Source organism: Phragmites australis, chromosome 8 (genome assembly GCF_958298935.1).
Source record: "Phragmites australis chromosome 8, lpPhrAust1.1, whole genome shotgun sequence".
In the NCBI taxonomy this organism is placed as follows: Eukaryota; Viridiplantae; Streptophyta; class Magnoliopsida; order Poales; family Poaceae; genus Phragmites; species Phragmites australis.
Window position 1 is genome coordinate 4,554,497 of NC_084928.1, and position 23,660 is coordinate 4,578,156.

At 44.4% G+C, this 23,660-nt stretch overlaps 2 protein-coding genes across 2 annotated transcripts; both read right to left on the bottom strand.

Annotated features, from left to right (window-relative positions):
- Nucleotides 1-5,129: 5,129 nt before the first annotated feature.
- On the bottom strand, nucleotides 5,130-7,447 carry LOC133926368 (uncharacterized). Its single transcript, XM_062372288.1, has 2 exons — nucleotides 6,207-7,447; nucleotides 5,130-5,551 (listed from the first exon to the last, which is right to left on the bottom strand). The coding sequence occupies exon 1, from the start codon at nucleotides 7,295-7,297 to the stop codon at nucleotides 6,239-6,241; it is 1,059 nt and encodes a 352-aa protein (XP_062228272.1). The 5' UTR covers nucleotides 7,298-7,447; the 3' UTR covers nucleotides 5,130-5,551; nucleotides 6,207-6,238.
- Nucleotides 7,448-17,041: 9,594 nt separating this feature from the next.
- On the bottom strand, nucleotides 17,042-20,187 carry LOC133925787 (transcription factor LRL2-like). Its single transcript, XM_062371541.1, has 7 exons — nucleotides 19,704-20,187; nucleotides 19,539-19,613; nucleotides 19,260-19,424; nucleotides 18,849-18,914; nucleotides 17,904-17,969; nucleotides 17,745-17,816; nucleotides 17,042-17,654 (listed from the first exon to the last, which is right to left on the bottom strand). The coding sequence occupies exons 1-7, from the start codon at nucleotides 20,121-20,123 to the stop codon at nucleotides 17,265-17,267; spliced, it is 1,254 nt and encodes a 417-aa protein (XP_062227525.1). The 5' UTR covers nucleotides 20,124-20,187; the 3' UTR covers nucleotides 17,042-17,264.
- Nucleotides 20,188-23,660: the final 3,473 nt, after the last annotated feature.

Here is a 23,660-nt window from a genome sequence, read left to right on the forward strand (position 1 = left end):
TCTCCCTCTGATATATAAAGGGAGGAGTACCAGGCTTGTAAAGGGATCGAAAAAAAGAGAGGCCTAGAGGCGAAAGAGGCTGAGAAGAAAGCTTGGCAAGAACATCATCTGTACCCCACTTAGACCACAAGAAAAGAATACACAGGATGTAGGGCTATTACCCTGAGGGGGGCTTGAACCTGAATAATCCCCAGTGTTCTTGAGTTGCACATACACAGCCAGATTCAGCAGACGCATTTTGAATAAAGATCACGCACCCACTGTCCAACATACACCGGAATCACTATCAGAGATTTACCCTCGACATAGGTGCTTCAGAGAAACACATGATGTTTTATAACCAATGATGGAAGCTCTTAGGAGATGTGATCGGTCAACAAGTCACGTCACTTTAGGTTCAAAACACTCGCTCCATAGGATTATGGACCAAACACACCTGTAAAGAGAGCATATTTAGGACTACTAGGTAGGGAGGTGACTTTGACACGCTCGTTGTGACTAGAACGCTACATAAGGGCCATGGTTCGTAATCCTATGGGTATTAGTACTTTCTAAATGTTTAACAAAAAATATATTTAGATACAAAATTTTTTATCGTTGCCATAGATTCATACCAAATTGTATCACACATATGTTAGGGTCCATTTGTCAACACAATTAAATATCATTGGCTAAAAGGAAATAAAGGATGAGATTGGCTATTGTATTTTGGCCCACCCAGCCCACGTACACTTTATTCACTTGCCCTAATTCATCATCACGGGAGCGTTCGTAGAAAGCTGTCGCCGTCTCTCCATGTTCTAGCTATTTCTCTCTCCTTCCACAATATAGCGATGATGCCACCTTAAATCGCTTGCCACCGGCAACCATATCAGACTCGCGCCATCGTCATTTACCCATTTTTTGTTGCCACGACAACTCAATTGGCAACACAAGAAGCAACCAACGTCAATTGTTATACAACCAACTGCTACTTAGGCGGCAAACCGCATCAATCCAGTTTCACGCTTTGGGACCTATGATCCTGGTGACAGGGACAGGGGTGCTCAGTTGAATGAAACAAATAGTTCCAAAAATTTGGATTTAAGATGAAATCTAGATCTGGAGATATTTTGGAACTGTTGTTTGATGAGATTTTTATCACTTTCATCATCATGAACATGAGATGTTTTCTGATGCTGAAACTACACCAATTTGCTGGTTTCAAATCTGAAGAACAACAAGTTTCAAATGCTAGGATAGCATCCACAAATCTAATGTGTCAATGATGTAGCAGCAGTTAACGAAAATATATGTAGGTCCTGCTCCAAGAACTGACTCATGACATTACTCAATGGTATATCTGCAGAGAGAAATAAAATGGCCATATGATTAAACTAATCCATTTTAAGATGATTCCATTTGTCAAAGCAAAGAGGTATATCGTAGCCAAGTACCAAAATGTATTGAATGAACCTAAGTAGCCATAAGGTTTAAGCAGTGATATTCCTAGTTTTGTTCTTACCTAGGTATACCCACGAGCGAAGATGTCGCACGATCTTTCCCAGATCAAAGCCGCCCCACGTGGTATTTAGCATGGTGCCACCCTTCTTGTGCAAATCTAGGAAGAAGCGGGGAACTAAGAAAGCGGGACAGATCTAGGAGGACTGAGAGGAGGGAAGAAAGAGGAGCAATACCTTGGGTAGCTCTCCTCAGTGGCATGTGGAGGCCAGTGGTGGTGTTCAAATTTGTGGAGGCCAAATTTTGAACCATTATATGGCTTAATCATATGTATTGAGCTAGATTTTTTCTCCAAAGTAAGCGATGATAAAATAATTGAGACTTTTGTGGCCACGAGAAAATGTAAGGTGACGAGTCTAGAATAATATTGTAATCTACTATTTATGTAAGACCTTATTTCATATTTGAACAATTTATATTGTAATTTTTGCAAAATTTGAACTTATTTGTTGATTTTATGATATTATGGTATTTTTTAATACATTTGTATTGTGCTTTTAGGGATTTTTTTACTTATATATTGATTTTGTGGTCTTATGAAAAGTTAGAGCACCTACCCAACGCAAAAATACTAGCTCTGCCACTGCTCGCCGGTGTGCGGACTTCAATGGCGGCAAGTGCTTGGTGAAGTGGAGGAAGGAGGGTGTGGCTTGGAGGAGCTCTGTAATGTTGGGGAAAGATTGTGCAGCGTCCCCAAGCGGTAGCAGGGAAACCCTAATCGCCCTCCCTCAAGAGGTCCATTCTAGAGGAACTGCACTGGCGTCTCGATTGCAGGGGTGTTGGATAGGCACCGGTTTGCAGTATTTCTATAATGGCATTTGCGGGCAAATATCACCAAAGTTTGAGAGCATTCTCATTTCGCCCACCTGCAAAAGCTAGAGAAGTCTACCTAGACTTGCTTCTCACTTCCTATACAAATTGGCTTTTATAGAGGACCAACTTATGAGAAATATCTTTGAAAAGTGATCCATTTAGTTAGGATTTCAACTTCTAAGAGTGAGAAGATGAAAATAAGCCCAACCAAATGGGGCCTTAGGCGGCAACAAGTTGAGAGCCTCGTGGGGCATCGCCTAGGCAACGAGGGGGGTGATCCAAGAGTTGGCCGGTGGAGATGAGAGAGCTGGAGTGAAGGCCAACTAACTCAAGTGACCCAAAATCAAGGATGGTTACTATATTACAAGCCTAAAGCTCGGCCCAAAGTATTTTCTATTTTTTGGAAAAAAAATTATAAATATATACATTTATTTTGAAAAGTCACAAATTTAGACTCTCGTCGCTCGATAGGTTTAAAATAAAAGTATTGTGCTTCAATACTCTCAAAATTCAAAACGCTATCGAAATAGTAATGAAAAATTATATGGTATAGATGATGCTATCATCTAGCTCTATAAAAAAATTCAGATAAAAATATCATTTATACAATGAGAAAAAAGATAAATTTTAAAGATCTTGAAATTTGTCTTTTTTGTTTCTCATTGCACAAGTATTTGTTTGAGTTAAAAATTTTAAAAGCAAGTCCATATATTTGCAATTTTTATTTAAAAATGTAAAAATAAAAAAGTTCCAGCAAAAACGAACGTAGAGAGTTCATGCGGGACAGATGGCCAACACCGATATGCATAGAGGCACGTGAGGCTCATGAGACCATCCTAACCGTTTCCCTTCATTTCGTTCCCTTCCCAGTCCAAAATCCCTTCCAAGAGGGATTTCCTTCCCACTCGTTCCCTTTATGTTCCAGCACTCCAACAGCATTTCCTTCCTGATTTTCTTTCCCAACAGACTTCTAATATTCTATCATTTTCACATAACTGCCACGACGCATATAATACAACTGCAATACGTGATACATATACACTATATGTGTATTCTGTACGGGGAGAAGAATGTGCTTGCGTCTCAAATCCAAATCCCCTCCGCCACCAATCTCTATAGCACTCTCTTCTCTGGTTCGTTGTGTTTCCAAATTCAAAGAGCAGAGCAGCATGTAGGATACCCATTTCATGGCACGAAGCACTAATGAACCAGAAATACATACATATATTTTTGTACGTAAACGGTTGTAATTCCTAACATAATTCTCTGCTAGATTTGTGGGCATGATTCTTCTCCTGGAAGCTACAAACCAAATTGGAAGAATCAAAATATAAATTAACATAAACTGCTCCCAATGCACTGCAGTCTAATTAAAAAACAAATGCAGTTTAGCGTGCTGCCATAAACCAGTACCAACTTGCTCAGTGAGCACAAGCAAATAGGATCACATTGTACACTGCATAAGCAAATATGGACTAATACACTTATTAGAATGGAAAAAAAATAGCATTCAAGGCTGCAGGCATGATGCATGAATTTACGATCTAATAGGATAGTTAAAATGTAACAATTATTACAAAAGAAAGCAGTCCTTTAGTTCATAACATTATATCATATGATGACTATCCGATGGGCACACATATGCAAAAATCATCTATTCAGATACTAATTGCACCCAATTGCATTTTACTGCCAGCAGCAAGCAGGCAGATCAACAATATTAGGTGCTACACTCAGACATTAGGTCAGCTAAACCACCTTACAAATTTAGAACAAATCTAGCTTCATAGTTCTTACATTGCAATCCCAAATCTTTGCAATCTAAAACTAACCAACTTAGCCCTACATAAACTAAAATAGCATACAACCATCGCAAACCAGGCATTCATAAAGTCACCAACTTTAGGCCTTGCAGGGTTCAAATTGTCAGTTGAACTCCCAAAATATCAAAAGGTCTACTATCAACAATTCGACACCATTTCTCACTACTAAAGTAACCAACATCCGACCCGACTACAACCTCCATGAACGATCAGATTCAATGGACACGCCATCATCCGTATCAGCACACGGAACGTCATCCGAGTTCCAGTTAGCAGGAAGGACGTCGTCGTCATAAATGTCCTTCGATCCAGATGCTTCCTCTTCAATTGCCACGCTGCTATTGTCGACCAAACCAATATGGTTGGGCACGAGACGCCGCGCAGGACATCCTCAACTTGGAACACTAGCTGCTCCAAGTCCACCGCAATGGAGTCAACCTCTAGAAGTGCAGTGTTGAGCTACACAGTTGCAGGGTTACTGTCCGAACTCAAGTGATCGTTGGCCACCTTCTTCAACACGGTAACCGCCTCCGGCATATGGTCCTACATCTTCGACAGAAGAGTGGCAAGCGCTGCAGCATCCATCTACAACAACGGACGAGGGGAGTCCATGAGCACGCAAGTACCAGGAAGCGCCTGCCGAGGCCGACATCGTAATGTGGCGGCACACATCCAGTCAGCGGCGGCGGACCAACCCAACCTACCCGAGACGGCCGACCAAATCGACACGGCCCCAAGGTGAGCGGACCCCTCCCCTCCCCCCACTAGCGGCGCCGCCCGATGACAGGAATAATGGTCGTTATTTTTATAAATTTCATTAACATGTCCAAAAAAATAATGGTCGAAGTGCAAAAGTGTACATTGAGTGTGTTGATATCCAAAATGACAAGAATGGAGGGAGAAATAAAAGAAAAATGAGATGGGGTTATTGATGCAAAATCTTCTGTCAGTGGCACAGTCATCATCAGTGACCATGGCCGGATCTATCACAAAGACAAAAGGTCTCTGATTTCCAATGGAATAACGGCTCCGAAGCAAATATCTGGTGAACATTCATACAAGAAAGCAAGAAGCACTCTGTAATTTTGAGAAACCATGAGAATACAGCTTTTAGAAGAACATGGGTCCATAAGAATGAAGGTGCTTTCTCCAAATATGATAGACATGTCTTCACATACAAAACATCGAAACAGAGTAGAATGCTGCATATGTGCTTGCTGAGTCATGAGCAAACGACAGTACACTATTATGTGCCGCTTGCTGTATCATGATTCATGAAGCAGCAATATGACAGTCGTGCATTTAAAACAGGGCACAGAAGTATTATCCTTTTCTTATGCCAGGCTTTCTTTTCTGTCTCAAATTTAAAGCAAATTTTGCATCCTGGAATTACACTTTTCTCGGCCTTTTCTTGTCTGAAAGAGTCAACAAAAAACACAATGATATATCAGTTAAATACTCATAAGGTTGCTTTTACAAATATATTTAATCACTCAGAAATCCAATGTACCTTAGGAATACATCTGTATAGTTTCAATTCAAAATAGGAGCATGACACCCATCAAATAAATAAAATCAAAAATCAAAATGGACGCATACACTTACCGAAGATTATGCCTGAAACTATTTTTCATGTATACGAGCCAAAAAAAACTCAAGCCTACAGATAAAAAAGACTAGAAATCAAGAAACAGACAGAGAAAGGTACTACATTTCATTGAAACAAATATGGATGTGTTCCTCCATTAAAAAGGTTTGGAGTCAACCACATCACCCTTTGCACATTCTGAGCACAACTAGACAACCGTGGTGTTAAATCTTTTGTGAGACAAAATCAACTGATGTCTTCAATAAGCTTTTGGCGTGCCGTGAGCTTTGCACATTCTGAGCACAACAAGATGAACTATTGCATATTTCACACATCATTCATATAAATTTTCGCTGCTCTAACAGAGAAAATACATAGCGCCACATCAGCAATCAAACATAAATGACACCACCAACTAAAACAAAAACCCTCAAAACTGTGAGTGAGCCACGATACGAAGCAAATCAGTACAAGAGATTAACCTCCATGCAACCTCTCCTGGCATGGCATCAATTCAGTTCCTTCCAAGCGGAAGTGATCGGCATGAGTAAGTCTCCTTGAAATCCGACTTCCTGGAAGATGTAAAAATCGATGCATACACTTCCTTGTTCGCATAGGCTGGTGCATGGTCCGCAGCCTTGAACCGCTTGGCTGCAGCAGCCTCCCCATTCTTTCCATTCCCCAACTTCTCAGCCCCTGCCTCAACAGCAGCAGCAGCATGTATACTCCCACTGAGGCCGTTCCCCACCTTCTTGTCCTTCTTGTCTTTCTTCTCCTTCAACTTCCCCCTCTTCTCCTCCATCCTCTTCCTCAAGACCGACACCTCCTCCTCGGTCCCATTGATTGGCATCTTGTCGGCCTCATCAAACTCCTTGTGGCAGACCAAGCACACGGACGTCTTCACCTCCTTGAATGCCTTAACACTCAGCACGTGACCGCACCCGCGGAGAGCGAGAAATTGGTACTTCCCGTTGAACTCGAGCCCGGTGATGGGGCACTGAAACCGGACCTCCTCCCCGGAGGCGTCGGCGTCCGGCTTGGGGTGCAGGTGGATTGGGATCATGTCGCGGAGGCCGCGGATGTGGGAGAGTGCCTTGGGCAGGCGCTTGTGGAGGAGCGCCTCGACAAGTGCCACTTTGTTGAAGAGGTTCCCGAGGCGGTCGGCGACGGCGGGCGCGGTGAGGGGCACCCCGGAGAGAGCGCAGCAGGTGAAGCGGGAGAGGCGTGCCTCGTTGGGGTCGGCCTTGTCGGGCTTCTTGGAGAGATACATGGAGAGGTAGCAGTCGCGGGACTCGGCGCCCGTGGCCCCGCCGTCGCCGCCCCCGCCGCGGAGCGCGCGGATGCGGAGCTGAACGGAGGCGGACGGCGGGAGGGAGGACACGGGCGAGGAGGCCGGCAGCGGGCGGCCATCGGAGGTGAGGTAGTAGGACGAGGAGGGGAGCGGGAGGGAGCCGAGGAGGTCGGAGACAGGGAGGTGGGAGGGGACCGTGAGGTACCGCGGGGGCAGCGCCAGGTCGTCGAGGCGGAGCACGACGGCCCTGGCGGCACCGGTGGGTGGGACGGAGCCGGCCATGGCGGGCTAGGGTTAGGGTTTCGGCGAGGCTAGCCGGATCGGGAGCAGAGGGTCCGAGGGGGAGGTCGGACGAAGACGATGGGGGAAAGGGGAGCCGAGACGGTTCGGCGCGGGTTGGCTATGGAAAAGTTTGACGCGGACTCGCCGGAGGCGTGAGCCCGAACCGACGTTGTTGAGGCCGCGCGGCGGAGTGGGCTGGGCTGGGCGGGTCGTGGCGGCAACGAAGGCCGGTCTCGGCGTGACCTTTTTGTCGTTGGGTTGGGCTTTGAGAAGGCGTGCGCTACGCATTGGGTTCGGGCTGGGGAGGGAGGCCGATCCGCGGGTCGTTTTCTGACGAGTCGGGGGTACTTCAGGCCGGAACTCGAATTTATATTTAATATTTGCAAAATTACATAGTTATTTTAAAATATTATAATAATAGTCTACGGTCATCCGTTTATCAGGCGAGATGCAACAATAGACTATTGTCGTCTGATAAATGGACGACGATAGCCCATTGTTACAATTTTTGAAATAACTGTGTAATTATCTTGGCTCATGAACAGGCGATACTTTATGGGCCCTGCCGATTAGAGATTTAAAAATAGGTAATGGGCACGTGTCTCCCGTTCATCGGGAAAGATCTTGCTGTAGACACTTTAATCTCGCCCCGTGAACGAGTGACACCTTGCTACAGCTAAATTTAATTTTATTTGCAACAGTGTAGGGTAAATGTGCCCTAAATTTTTTGTTATTGATTTGTCCAGTGCTATTAGATATTTATATGATATTTTGGATACTTGGATTTGACGGAAACGGAAAGTTGAACATGGTGATTTTAATGGGAACTACGACATACACGAACATAGGTATGCACATCACATTACCATTATAATCTAAACAAGTATCGCGTGTCAACCTAACCTGCATTAGTGAATGCAAACAATAAGGTCACAACATCTAGTCTACTGAGTGCAACGTATGTATTTTCTCTTCCTAGCCACTTCCAGTCCTGCCTCACGCATCCGATGTGCCCTCTCGCACTTCCTCGCCCTCTCCACCTCACAGGTCTCCATCATCATGTGGTTATGCTCCACCCTCATCTTCTGCTGCTACCCCTAAATGAGCTTGCGCATAGCCTCCCTCCTATCATCGGCTTCCATCTCATGTAAGTGTCTCCAAACAGTGTGGTGTTGGGTGTAAAAGAGGAACACATCCGCTTCCGTATGTTTATTATTCAGCCACTATAAGAAGTCACATAGTGGTGGCGGTGACTGCAATGAAGACCAAAATGTTAAGTGGTAAATCTTAGTTACTTATGAAGTAGTTTTGTCATAAGTTATTTCCTGACGATAGAAGCCAATATTGGTGCTTCCGTAGTGTGGATCATACTCGTAGTTTCAGCATATGAAGAACCTTTTTTCGTAGGTGTAGGAGAACTCAGAGGACTTCATGACCCTACAAAGATCTCCAAACTAGCACATAGGCACTTCGACCCCGTTAGGCGTAGTATTTGGCAAGTATTTCTCTAGGAAATGATCGGATGTCATTTTTATCAGAGTTGTGGAGATTAAGGCTAATGGTTTAATTCTACATGTGACGAGGAGATCATCTATTTATGCAGCGGATTCGTACTGATGCATGAACTAAATCTATAGAAATCGGCCCTAAGAAAGTAGTTGATTCTGCAGTAAGGTGTGATCATATCAACTGAAATGGCTACTTCTGAAAAGTCTATATTTAAAAATGCTACTTTTGAAAAAGCTACTTCTGAAAAGACTACTTCTAAAAAAGCTATGTCTAAAAAGTTTATTTCTAAAAAGGCTATATCTGAAAAGTCTATTGATAAGAAGGCTAATTGTGAAAATGTTAGGTCTTAAAATGCTATGTCTGAAAATATGACACATGTTTTATTATCACGGTTAGATATGTGAGTGTAGCATAAATTTGACAGTAATATTACGCCACGATAAAAGGACGTATACTGCTCAACGCATCTATAGAAGGCTCATATATCTTGAAACTAAAGGCATATCGATCAATGGAGGCTAGGATAGGAGAGGGAGAGGAAGAAGCGGAGCAGGGCGGCCGGTAGTGAGATAGGAGGGTTCGTTTGGTTTAACTAAGTACGAGGAGCATCTCTATAACTTTCCTTTGTAAGATAGGAGCAATTTTCGTCCTCCAGATCACATAAGGGTTTACGAGCACCCGAATGAGCCATAGCTCAAGTGCTCATATGGCTACAATTGCATCATTTAGATGTATGATGAGAGCATTTAAGGCGGTTGTCAATTATTCCGATGTCCTCCTGGTAGGGTGAAAACATTATCACCATGCCGGTTCATATCCTTTTTTGAGAACACTATACATTGCGACCTTCATAATTCTACAGACCTCTGACGATGACCCCGACAACTGTTAGTACATGAGATGGGTCAATCCTCTTGTTCTACAGCATATCCAAGGTTACATCAGTCACCTATGAGATCAAATCTTTGACTTGCAGAGGGAGGTGAAAAATATGCCAAGTCCTTCTATAATACACCTGAATGACCCTTCTGTATGCATCAATCCATGATGCACGTGCCCGTGCCATAATAGGGATGCTCATCATCCACCTCGTGCTCTTCCCCCTCCTTCATCAGTGCAATATGGTGTTGGAGATTATTGGGACTTATGAGCCTCCTCGTAGTTCACTCTAAGTTAATACGATTAGAACCACTATCAGGACGGCATTGTAATTTGTGTACCGTCCCATCGATCTTCGCCCTATTACATTCCCTAAGTCATATTAGGCGAAACTCTGGAACACCACTAGGGGTATCATATAAGCCATTGTATGCCAGGTCGACGTATTTATTATGATTGTTTTGCAATGCTCGTGGTACGACTCTTTGGTCTGAATAGAATCAAAAAATAAAAACACGGTACATGAAAAATATTATGACACTAACAATAATATAGTAGCATGAAGAAAGTAGCATTACAATGATATTAGCATAGCACATATCACCGATAATAATATAACATCATGAACCTAACAATGACATAGTAGCATATATGTTACGTCCCCTCTTAGGGACGATCCCCAGGTCACATCTGCCCTTAGGACCCTGCACTTCTGTGCTCTCACCTGGTCAAGTGAGTACATCAGAGAGTCCGGTGGAATGATCGCCTGCGCAGGCCATCCAGTGGACAATGGAATGGCGTAGTCATCTTGGGAGGTCTGTCTCCCCGTTAATGGCGCGCCAGGTAGCTGCAACGCACTAAGCTCGTCACTGTATCTGAAGATGTAGGAGTGCCTAGGGACCTGACTATCGTCCCTGGTGAGTAACTCCATGTAGCTACCCTGCATCTCTACATCCACGAGATCGTTGATCTCTACACATGGAACAACAAAGAAAACATATTAGCACCGATAAAAGCATGACATATGTAACAATTGGATATTAAATAAGTGAGTGTCGTACCTAAGCCGAGGACGTGAGAACTTGAAGGACCCAGGTCCTGGAGGAAGGGTGCGTGGACATGCTGCCGACGTAGAAGTGGTCGTCAACATTGATGAAGGCTAGCCTGGATGCTATGACGCTATAGCACGGGTTACCGATGCCAGAGAAAGAATGCCTAGCCCAAACGCCACTGTAGTGCGGGTCACTGGCCCCGAAGAAGGACTTCCTCACGGAGGTGCCACCGTAGTAGGGGTTAGAATTTGGGGTGAAAGATGGCCTCAACGGCTTGGCGATGAAGGTCGGACATACCAGTAGGTGCAGTGGCTTGGTGAAGAGGGCTCATGGGCATGGCAGGAGAGGAGCCAACGCTCATGGTCCCATTGCAGGGTCTGAGGACGACCTGCAGTTGAGTGACCTAAAGACCTTGTTCACCTGCCAGATGATCCAACCTAACACCACACTCACTTAGGACCTGGAGACCTCGAGGCTACTGTCAATCCACACGTTGGTTGCTTGTGCCTCAACCTCAACCTGGTGTAGCATGTCCCTCTGTAAAGGAAAGTTTTATTTGATTAGACATTTTTTTGTACAAACAAGTGTGGTAAATGAGGAGTCACGAACTACTCTACGTACCTCAAGCAAACGCACATGGTCTCGGTGTGTAAAGTACATGTTACAAACATTCGACACGTATCGCGAAAGCTCGATCAGCGTGTATGTGACCTAGATCCATGTCCAAGGCACGAACCAAGACAGGTACTCCACATATGCTTCCTCAAAGTGCAGCCATTCCTCGTCCACAACATCCTCAATAGCTTGATCCCATTTGTCAACCCACGTATGGGCATGAGACACAAATGTGCTCATGCTATAAGCCCCCTTTCGTGTCAACATGCAAAAACATAAGCACATGATCCCCCCCAGCATGCGTCAACCCTCATGAGCTCAAAGGATTATTCAAAACTAGCAAAAGATATGCAAGAAAACTCTAGTTGAAAATCTTGAAAATACAGTTTATCGGATACTCCGGGTTCAGATCTTATTGTACAGTATCCGGAGTATCTGGGTTAAATCCGGAACTTCCGGGTTTAGCAGAGAATAAACTTGAAACTGAAATTAAAGTACGCCTAAAGAGTTCTATCTCAAACCAAATGAAGTCGTGTTTTTCAAGTGATGATTTCAGATCCACAGAGAACCTACAATCAATTTCACATGAGCAAGTAGATCGAGCTATATTCATAAATGCTGAGCAATAACTCAAGAATAAGGATACAAGAGAGAAGACATAAGATTTATTTCCCGAAGTTTGGACACCTCCTCTAGAGGTTCCTGCGTCTCTATTGAGGAGCTCAGTCACACTTGAGCCGGGTCTCTTTCAACCTTTTTTCTCTCCAAGCTCGGTCACACTTGAGCTTGGGTTTCTACTTTTGATTTCTTCCCTTCCGGAGGTGAAATTGAAGCCTTCACAAACTTTTCGCAACACACCACAACCTTGAGCGCTCGCCGGCGACGTCTAGCCGCCTTGGAGCTCAAAGCTCCAAGAGTAACAAACGCTTCGCGAGCTTCTTTCCAATGAACCCGAGTGCTCAAGATGGAAGATATGTTCAATTGCACTCAAACTTGTAATCTCTCAACCCAACTCACTTTTTTTCTCAAATCATACACTAGATTGGAGTGTGACGGAGTTCTTTTGGCTCTAGAAGGTTTTTTTTTCATGCGCAAGCAACAGCAACAAAGGATGGGGTGAGAGGGTATATATACCCAACCCCCAAAAACTAACCGTTACATAGCTTTTTTACTGACCCGGAGTATCCGGGTTAACCCGAAGACTCCAGGTTGGCACTAGAACGCTTAACCGAGGACTCTGCTCGAAGCTCATCATGGAGACTTCGGACAGAACACCAAAATTGGGAGTATCCGGGTGAACGCGATGACTCTGGGTGAACTAAAGAAGGCTCAAACCAAGACCCCAACCTAGAGCCTCATCCGGAGGGTCCAAAACCCGGAAAATACGGATTCCACCCGGAACCTCTGAGTTCAACAGAACTGACCCCTAAAAAACGACAATAACTTTTGATCTCGAAGTCCGATTTTGACGATTTTGGACTTATGGAAATCTTATTCAGAAGGTTACACATACCAACTGAATTCATGATCTCAAACACATTGGATCAAACTAGAAATACTCCAAAACCCAATTCGGACGCTTCCACACTTTTCGCACCGGACTCCTTAAGCTAACTCTCACTTTAGGTTTGTTAGAAAACTCTTGAGCACTGAGACACAAAAATTAGCTCTACGTTGCATCCCTCTTAATAGTGCGGCATACATATACTCAAATTCAAATGTAAAACCCATTTGATCTAATTTGATCCTTTGAATACTTTTAAGTATCGCTTATTTCTTTCAAACCTTGAGCGTTGCCAACTTTCATATAATCTTCACTCCATCTCTTCTTGATTCTTCATAGGATTGACGCGAGTCACCCATAGCTTCCTATGGACTTACACGGTCTATTTGCGCAAAGCCTTCACTCACTCTTCACCATCGTCTTGATCCTTTAGTGTCAAGCTATTTGCTTGCCCTTTACCACCGGATGGTCCATCGCAGCCGAGTCTTGCTTGCACTTCACCGTCTTGCCATAGAAAACCATTTTGTATCCAACATCTTCAATAAATTTACTTTATCATATATAGAGCTCACTCTTGTTCTTCACTCTTGGCATATATGATTTCAATTCAAATTATGCTTTGTTATGTATTCTAACCCCAACTCACTCTTAAGCATAAAGCACACTGATTAGTCCATAAAACTCTATTGACAATGACATATCTTTAGTTACTTGATCTCCACATGTAACTTAGCATTCACACTTATCGCCAATCTTATATGAGTTTTTCTTTCTTATTATGAGCATCACTAAGATCTCATTCATCTTGATGCATATGTCTCCTCCTTGCATCACATATGGAACAACTTACTAACAAACTCAACAATATTGTTAGTATATATGTATTGTCATTAATTACTAAAACTACACATAATGGCTAGATGCACTTTCACACACAACAAGCTGTGGAAGACTCCTTTTTTTTCACATCATCTTCATCCAATTTACCATTAAGATATGAACCACAAGTATCAAGCACACAAGTTGTCCACTAAGTTTGACTTGATTTTGCTCTTCTAACTTGGCATATTGAATATCCCAATTCAACTTATAACTTCTTATGGAACCTAACTCCAACTCACTCTCAAGTACAAAGCATATGAGTTAGTACATAAAACATAATTGACAATTTTATATCTTAAGTCACTTGATCTTCACAAGTAATTTTATCTTCACTCTTATTATCAATCTTCATATGGAACCTAACCTCACTCACTCTCAAACATATAACACATGGGTTAGTTCATAAAAACTTAATTAACAATCCCATACATTTAGTTACTTGATCTTCACAAATAACTTAGCATTCACACTTATTGTCAATATTCTTGAGATTTTACTTTATCTCATGAGCACCACCTAGAGCCCCATTTATCTTGATGCATCACTCTTCATCATATGACATTTCTCAATGAATCCATACTCAATCTTTCATGCATTACCTATCGAACAACCTACTAACAATTATCAACATAATTATTAGTTCGTATGTATTATCCTTGATTACCAAAATCATACTTAAGGGCTAGATAAACCTTCACCTACCCATGCAGTTGCATCTGGCTAGTGGCCAGTGGCCACCGTCTTTCTCTATGGACACGCAAGGTCCTAGTTTGCCTGGATTGGCTTGTCTCATCTCGACATGTGAATAGATGGCAATAGGTCCAGACCTACCGGGTTTTACTACCCCATACTCGTACCTGTCTCAAACAAACACGTTTGCTACAATACCCATACTCATCCACAAGTACATATTTTACCCATACTCGTACCTAATGGGTTACCCACACCCATTTCATCAATCAGCAGGCAGCAATTAGCTAGAAGGAGATCTGGCGGTGGCTGGTCGGGACTGGCCGAACTGGGTAGTGGCTGGCAGTGGCCAAGAGGGAGCAACGGGCGACGGGGGCACGTGGCGAGGGCGACGACACAATGCGTCCTATGATGCTGACACCTAGCCATCTGGGGCGTGTGGCGGGCTAGGGCATTAGGCACCTCACACCTAGCCGACTGGGGCACTGGGAGGTGGCAGCCGGGTTGCCGGGAGCCTGGGAGGCAAGAGCGACTGACTATCATAGTGTGGCGGTGATCGCGATCAGCGGCAGTGTGAGCCTGTGAGGGGCCGAGCCACCAAGGACAAGGCAACCGATAAGTAGCGACGAATGTGCGCCTATACGAGGGTGTGAGGGACACAGCCACAACCACCACATAGAGTTCACAGGGTTGTCAAGGTTGGCCTATGCACCTATTAGGGTTCATACAATCACACCTTCACGGGGTCAAGCCGTTGCGGTTTCAGCAATCGGGCTACATGGGCGATGGGCCGGATGAATGGATGAATAGAATGGAGGTGGGCTTATGGCCTGCTGGGAGATCCAAGGGTAAAAAAGTTTAGGTACTATAAGAATGTAACCGAACCCGCTCTATCTAATGGGTGTGTCTTTTATCAGCTAACAGATGCATATGTATAAAAAATATTCTATCCCAACTACTAATAGAGTAAATACCCCTCCGGGTAGAAAGTAACATGTATTTATTGCATCTCTACTCGTGAAGAATGAACATACTAGGCAATGACTACTACTACTACCAGCTAGCCTGGTTGCATACGTACGGTGGGAGCATCGATCGGAGCATGTATGCTATCACGAACTAGCCCTGCAAAAGCATTGTTGCTTCTGCTGTATGCGCTAGTGCCCAAGGGTCAGATCCGACGGGCGTCTGAAATCAGGTGGGCACACGGGCGCGGGTTCAGTACCAATTTCCGCATGTATGCTATTTTAGTTTTAGGTCACAGTAAGGCTGGCGGGTTTCCGACCACGTATGGTTTTGTTCCACTCTGATTCAACTTAATGAATCAACTAGATAAAATGAGTTAGAAAACTTATCTATTTAGTTGAGTAAGCTGAATATCAATAGATACACGTAGATCAGTTCATGCCCATCCCTATATAGAAGGTATGAGTGAGCTTTGTTTTTCGGATGAGATTTCATGGAGCTACGTCATATAATCATGCTGAAGAGAAGCAAACTGAGCGGAGTCATATTTATTGAAAAAAAAGTGTTTGTTTGGTTGTATTTGTCTAAACATGCTGATTTATGCTTATTTTTATTGACTGAATTTGAGATTGTATGAGCAAATAGAATAATTGAGATTGTGATTGGTTATTCACATGAAGATAATTTTATGACACTGATAAGTGAGTCTGTCTGTATAAGTGGATACAAAGTCTGTATCCGTTGGACTAAACTGCTAATCAGTGAAGCTCGCTTTCCGAGTCAGGATAAAGTTATATATTTGCATCTATTTGACTAAACTGAACAGTAGATATTGATAACTAAACACATTTCTCTTTAAAATTATACTTATCAACAAGATCAAGATGTAGAAAATCAGTAAACAAACACACTATGTGAATCCGAACCAGCTTTGGTGTCGAGGAAGATCCCGGCAGCGCCCATATGCCGGCCTTTGCCTACTCGTTGGGCACCTCAAATAAAGGATTCTGTGCATGACCAAACAGCTGCAAAGCCAAATGTCTAATACGGGGATTGGAAGCTATATGCTTCAGTAACGTGCGTGCACCTCCTCTCCTCCCCCTGCAAATCTTTCAACCAGTTCGTCGTATCGAGTAATTAAACATGCATGCCCTTACTCCTCAGCATTTGTTTTCTTGAGCCAGCAATGACGACGACGTGCGAACTGGAGGGAGGATCGACGATCGAGCTTAGTAGCCTGCACATCGCTCGCTCGTTCGTCGTGCCCATCATTGAGCAGCATAATGTAATCACCGCTCACCGGCGTCTCAATCACTAACGCTGCATCTCTCAAGAGGAAATAAATCAAAGACAGTATAATGTAATCATCGCTCACCGGCGTCTCAATCACTAACGCCGCATCTCTCAAGAGGAAATAAATCAAAGACGTCTCCATCGATAATCGCTGCACTGCATCATATCTTAAGAGGAACGATGTCTTCATCATCCTGCATTCATGCACGGTAGCCACAACATTGATAGGAAATATAACTCCACATCCATTCACGTACACATGTTTAATCTCGTTTGTTAATTTCTCTTACATTATATTCATTCATCAGTTGAATTTCTCACATATCTTATGATTTTTTTATATGCTTATTCAACACAAACGAACTATTATGATAAATTATGCACATCCGTATGACATTGTTGCCTAAAAGGTCAAAGGACGTGTGGCAATGGAGGAAGGGCATATATAATAATCCACTGGATTTCCCTTTAACAAATGAAAGATTAAGAGAAACGAATATACGATAGTATGACATGATGCTAAATGACATGGTTTTAGTTACACCCTTCTTTTGATACAGTTGTCGCGTGGCCAGCCTCATTCACTGATTCCCGCCACCGGCGCCGCCGCCACTGTCGGCCGCGGATCGTCACCTCCGGCACCGTTAGCCGACGCCGGCGACATCGCTGCGGCGCCGTTCCCGTCGTGCGGCTGACCTACGCCGGCGGCGTGGCGGACGGGTGGGCGGGAGAGGAGCGACACGGACGAGGTGGCGGAGGAGATGGCGGACGCGAGGGAGATGGGCATGAGGCACAGGCCCTTGCCCTGCAGGTACTGCATCGCCGTGCCCATGTCCTCCTCCATCATCTTCGCCACCTGCTGCTCCGTCACCCGCAGCCCGCCGCCGCCCTCGCCGTTGCCGTTGCCCTTGGTTGCAACACTCCCTTTTGCACCACCGCTGTTGCTGATGCTCCCATTGCTATTGCCCTGCACGTGTAAGTGATGATGATGCTTCTCAGAATTGAAACTACAAGCAACTGATCTCTGACCTGCCAGTGTAGAGTGTTCATCAGTTACCTCTGAGGACATGCTTGCAACCAGAGGAGCCATGCCGGCGGCGGCGCCGCCCAGCCGGCTCATGCTCAGAACCTGCAGTCAGCGAGTCAGCACTGCCGCTGGCCAGGATCAAAGACAGCTGAACTATCAGTAGCCAGCAATGTTCAGAAGTAGCATCACCTTAACTTGGAGCTGCAGGAACTTCACATAGTCGATGATCTCGTCCAGCATCGACGCCTTGTCCGTCTGCAAAACAACCCCACGTCGCCATTTCAGTGTCGACGTCCACAACTTTTTTCTTTTCTTTTCATTTTTGTTACTACTGTTTTGCACACACTAGCAGTAACTTCATTAAGAGCGCCAAATTCGATCTGGTGATAAACAGATCGATAGACATGCCGCCATTGATCTGGTGATAAACTACGAGAAATTGAGCAAAACAAGGCATGGAATGCGCTCACGTGCCCATTTAGTACACTCCACATATACTACTACAGTGCACAGCACCAAAGGCAGGCACCGGTTGGGCGGTGGCGGAAGACTGTTCTCCGGTTCATTCAGATCTGGAACTCTATATAATAATTTTTTAAGTTGAGTATTTTTAGCTCTAAAAATTTGTAATGTTAGAGTTATGATTACACCGAAAATATTTGTGTGAGATATTTTATTTTTATTTTACACTAAAAATAAATATATAAATCAATTTATTTTAGTATACAAACATGTGAAGATTAGAGTTAGAGTCCTGCTAAACAAAATTCTCAAAGCTGAGGCGAAAATTAAAAAAAGAAAAGAACAGAGAGAAATGATTTGAGACATTACAGTACGTAGTATCCAGCACATCACATCAGCCGGCCCCTGATCTAGACAAGACTGGAGCCCCTTCTGCCTCACCTACCTGCCGGCCCATTTCTTCGCTGCCCTAGCTGGCCTATCGCTGCCACTCGCTCGCGGCGATCACGTAAATGGGCAAGCACCCCGTCGCACGCGCGCGATGCGTCAGGAAAGATTCGGCGCTTTTTCGCCGGAGAGCGAGACGACGGGTAGCGCACAGTGGTAAGCTACGACGACGACGCGAGGGAGGGGGAGGGAAAAGGAGAGAGGAGGGGGTGCAGAACTGCAGACCTTGTTGGCATTCGGGACCAGCTCCTGCAGCGATTTCATCCGCTCCGCGATCCTCTCCCTCCGAAGCTGCAAAATGGCACACAAAAAGTTCAGAAAAGGGCTGTGCAAGTTTGTAGAATAATGTGCATGATCATAGAATGTAGGGTACGGGCTTCAGGCTTGTCATTTTTTGCTGATGAAAATTCTCGGATGGTTCATGGACATTGATTGGTTACCTTATAGGTCAATTAACGACACAAAGTTCTTCTGAGAAAATTAGCAATTCGCAATAATGTGGAATTGCAGAGAATGTAAAGGTTGAGGCTTCGCCATTTTTTTTTCCACGTCCGTGTAGGAACATCTTCTCCAAAAAAAAAAAGAATAATTCAGAGAAGGGAAAGGTGGTGGGCGGGGAGTCGCAATGTTGCATACACGTTCGGCGATGCTGTGGGGATCAGTGGCCTGCCCCCTCCTCGCGCGCACCCGCTGCTGCCGCGGCGGTGCTGCCCCGCCGCCGGCCGATGAAGCTGCTCCAGCTGGTGCCGCCCCGCCGCTCGCTGCTGGTCCTCCCAGGCTCTGAGGCGACACTGCTCCTCCCTGCGACAGGATGGAGGGAAAGGAAACACTCATTATTATCACGACTTCACGAGAAACATGGATGAAAGAAGGGTTCTTAACATATAGCGGTTGAGAGGTGACCGGCGGCCTTACCTGCCCAAACTGTGGCTGGACGGCGCCAGCGCCGTGCATCCCGAACCCGTTGAACAGCGCGTGATGATCACCTGCCTGCATGCACGCTCAAGAAAGTAACGAAAGATCAGATCGATAGGAGAAGAGAGATGGAGAATCGAGTGCGTCTAGAACGAGGGATCGCACGGTGGCGTTGGGCGACTTGAAGCCGCCCTCCATCTCCTCCCGCGCTGGCGCCGACCGGTCCGTGAACAGTGGCAGCGGGGCGGAGAACCCGCCGCCCCCGTTCTCCTCGCCTCCGCCGCCCCCGCCAGCCAGGCCGTGACGGTGCAGGTCGCTGAGCTGCAGCATGACAGTGGAGGACTTGTCCCCGCCGGTCTGGTGCTGCCGGAGGCGGGACGCGAGCAGCGCCGACTCGTCGCCGAAGGCCTGCGCGGCCGGGTCTTCGGCGGCGGCGCCCGCGGCGAGCTCCCAGGGCGACTTGCTGCCGGCGCCCAGGTCGGCCCACGCGGAGGGCAGCGTGGAGAGCATCTGGTCGAAGAAGTCGTCGGCCTGCGGCCCGCCCCCGCCGTCGCCGCCGGCCATTTCGCGGACGCTCGGCTGCATGGCGCTGATTGAAACTGCCCCGGCTCTTGGCAAGGAGAGCGGCTAGGTGAGTAAAGGCGTTTCAGAAGGCTGAAGGCAGGATGAGAGCGGGAGGGGAACTCGTGGCGAGCGCGGTTTTATAACAGCGTTCTAATGCAAATTTTAATTTAAAAAACAGAATTTTTTAAATAAAAAAACATAATTGAACTCAGTTTGTGCGTCATCTCTGCGTTTTATACCGATCTTTCTTGTCCACCTTAGGAGTTAGGACTTAGTTTGATTAGCAAACAGAATTGAATTGTTTTGTTAAAAAACACAAATGTTTTTTTTAGTTTCAAGTGCTTCACACACAAATGGTTTTTCTGAGTTTCATGATACTCTAGTGTTTCAGCGCATAATCTCAATTGAATTTCAACAAATTTCAAGTGTTTTACACACATAATCCCAAACGAGTTTGAAGGAATTTCAAGTGCTTCAAGCACATAATTTCAAAGTGGGTTTTGAAGAATTTTAAGTAATTCACACACATAATCACAAGTGGGTTTCCAAAAATTTTCAAGTGCTTCACGCACATAATCTCACGTGATTTTTAATGAATTTCAAGTGCTTCACGAACATAAATAACTCAAGTGAGTTTCAACAAAATTTAAGTGCTTCATTTACATAATCCCAAAGTGAGTTTCAACGATTTTCGAATGCTTAACACCTAAAATATCAAGTGGATTTTAACAAAATTTTCAAGTGCTCCCCGCACATAATCTCAAGTGAGTTTCGACAAATCTCAAGTCCTTCACGAACATAATCTCAAGTGAGTTTCAACAAATTTCAAGTGCTTAACACACATAATCTCAAGTGAACTTCAACAAATTTTCGAGTGCTTCAGTCACATAATCTCGAGTGAGTTCTAATGAATTTTAAGTGCTTTATGCACATAACCTCAAGTGAGTCACAGCAAATTTCAAGTGCTTCACACACTTCATCTCAAGTGAATTTCAACGAATTTTAAGTGCTTCACACATATTTTAGGAAACTTACAGATAATATTCAGTTACTGAAAACGAGTTCACCGTTCAGCAAATTTCAAGTGCTTCACACACATTTCAGAAAATGTTATTTTTTTAAAAAAAAACAGAAATATACTCAGTTTGTGCGTCATCTCTGCATTTTATATCGATCTTTCTTGTCCACCCTTTGGACTTGTTTGATTAGCAAACAGAATTGAATTGTTTTGTTAAAAAAACACAGATGGTTTTTTTAGTTTCAAGTGATTCACACACAAATGGTTTTACTAGTTTCACGATTCTCTAGTATTTCACGCACATAATCTCAAGTGAGTTTCAATAAACTTTAAGTGTTTTACATACATAATCTCAAGCGACTTTCAGCTAATTTCAAATATTTTATGCACATAATCTCAAGCGAGTTTCAATGAATTTCAAGTGCTTCACGCACATAATCTCAAAGTGAGTTTTGACAAGTTTCATGTGTTTCACACACATAACCACAAGTGCGTTTTAACAAAATTTACGCACATAATCTCAAGTGAGTTTCAACGAATTCCAAGTGCTTCACTCATATAAATTCAAGTGAGTTTTAATGAATTTCAAGTGCTTCACTCACATGATCTCAAAGTTAGTTTCAACAATTTTCAAATGCTTAACACACATAATATCAAGTAAATTTCAACAAAATTTTCAAGTGTTTCCCGCACATAATCTCAAGTGAGTTTCAACAAATCTCAAGTGTTTCACGCACATAATCACAAGGGAGTTTCCACAAATCTTCAAGTCACATAATCTCAAATGAGTTCCAACGAATTTCAAGTGTTTCACATCATAATATCAAAATGAGTTTCAACAATTTTCAAATGCTTCACACATATAATCTCAAGTGAATTTCAACAAAATTTCCAAGTGCTTCCCACACACAATCTCAAGTGAGTTTCAACAAATCTCAATTGATTTAGCACATAGTCTTAAGTGAGTTGAATTCCAAGTTGTTGAGGGTAAATCACTGACAGTGATTCCGGTGTGTATCAGACGACGGGTGCGTGATCCTTGTTCGGGGAGTGCCTACTGAACTTGTTTGTGTATGTGTGACTCAAGAACACCGAGAATTATTCAGGTTCAGACCCCCCTCAGGGTAATAGCCCTACATCCTGTGTATTCTTTTCTTGTAGTCTAAGTTGGTTACAGATGATCCTCCTTTGAGCCCAGCCTTCTTCTCCTCGGGCCTCATCCCTTTACAAACTTGGTGCTCCTCCTTTTATATATCAGAGGGAGAGAGAATTTACACGTGAGTCAAGACATAGACCTAAGCCTAGCTAAAGCTTTCCACCTAGGTCCATCATTACTAACAGCAGACGTATCTCATTTGCTCTACGGCGCTACAGAGCCTGTCTCATCGCTCCACCGTCTGCGTCATCCCGGTCACCTGGACTGCCCTGTCCCATCCCCACGCGCCGCCTTCGCACCTGCAAAAGTCCTCTTGCCACGCGGGACACGGCAGCTCTGCGCCGACCACGCTTTGATCGACTAGAAAGAGGACCTGAGGAAGGGAAATACTCGAGTGAAAAAATATTTATTGTGATTAGACTATTTAGACACATACCTGCCCCGCGAACAGAGGAGATTGGTCGCGGGATTTGCTCCTGCGACCTGGCGACTAGTCGCGGAGCTTGGTCGGAGAGCCTGGTTGCGCGGTCGCTGGTTGGTCACATAGGGTGGCCACGGTTCCGGACAAACGTGGCATACAGCACCTGCTAATATCTTACCGGCGTGGGATCACCTGCGAGAGGACTCCACTATTCTTTACACAGACACAAGTGCTTCACGTACATAATCTCAAACGAGTTTCAACCAATTTTTAAATGCTTCGCGCACGTAATCTCAAATGGGTTCCAACTAATTTTAAGTGCTTTACACACGAAATCTCAAGTGAATTTCAACGAAATTCAAGTGCTTCATACACATTTCAGCAAACTTCCAGATAATATTCAGTCACTGAAAACGAGTTCAATCTAGTTGTTAGTGTTGGTCAATCTTGGTATACCTTCATGCCTTTCTCTTCTCAACCTGATGATCTCCACACCCACGTTCTGCATAAGGTCACAGCTGAACGGTGAGTCGGTGACTGAGGCTTCATGCGGTTTGACCTCTTTCAGTTCAGGCTGCAGTTCTGCGCTGCACACATGCGACGACACACGTGCTCAGCTCCCGTGCGCGCGTGTGGAGGGCAAGCGAGTCAAATAACAAAAATGTACTCAGCATCCAGTGACGGGTAAATGTGGTTACCAGTTATTAGAAGTTTCAGAGACTGGATTAGGATAAGAAAATGCCAAGGAACAAGGTCATTAGCCATCGGTGTTCTTCCAGCTAAAATAAACAGCTCGAGTTCGGCTTTAATCCAAGGTTCTATCTTGTAAAGTGATATCATTGTTTAGTAGTAGCTTATTAAGTAATAAAGCGGATCCAATGCCTTTGCTTAGCAAAATACTCTCAGATTTTTCGATAAAAGTGGAAAAAAGGTCTGGCTGATTGAGAAGAACCTGCAACTTGT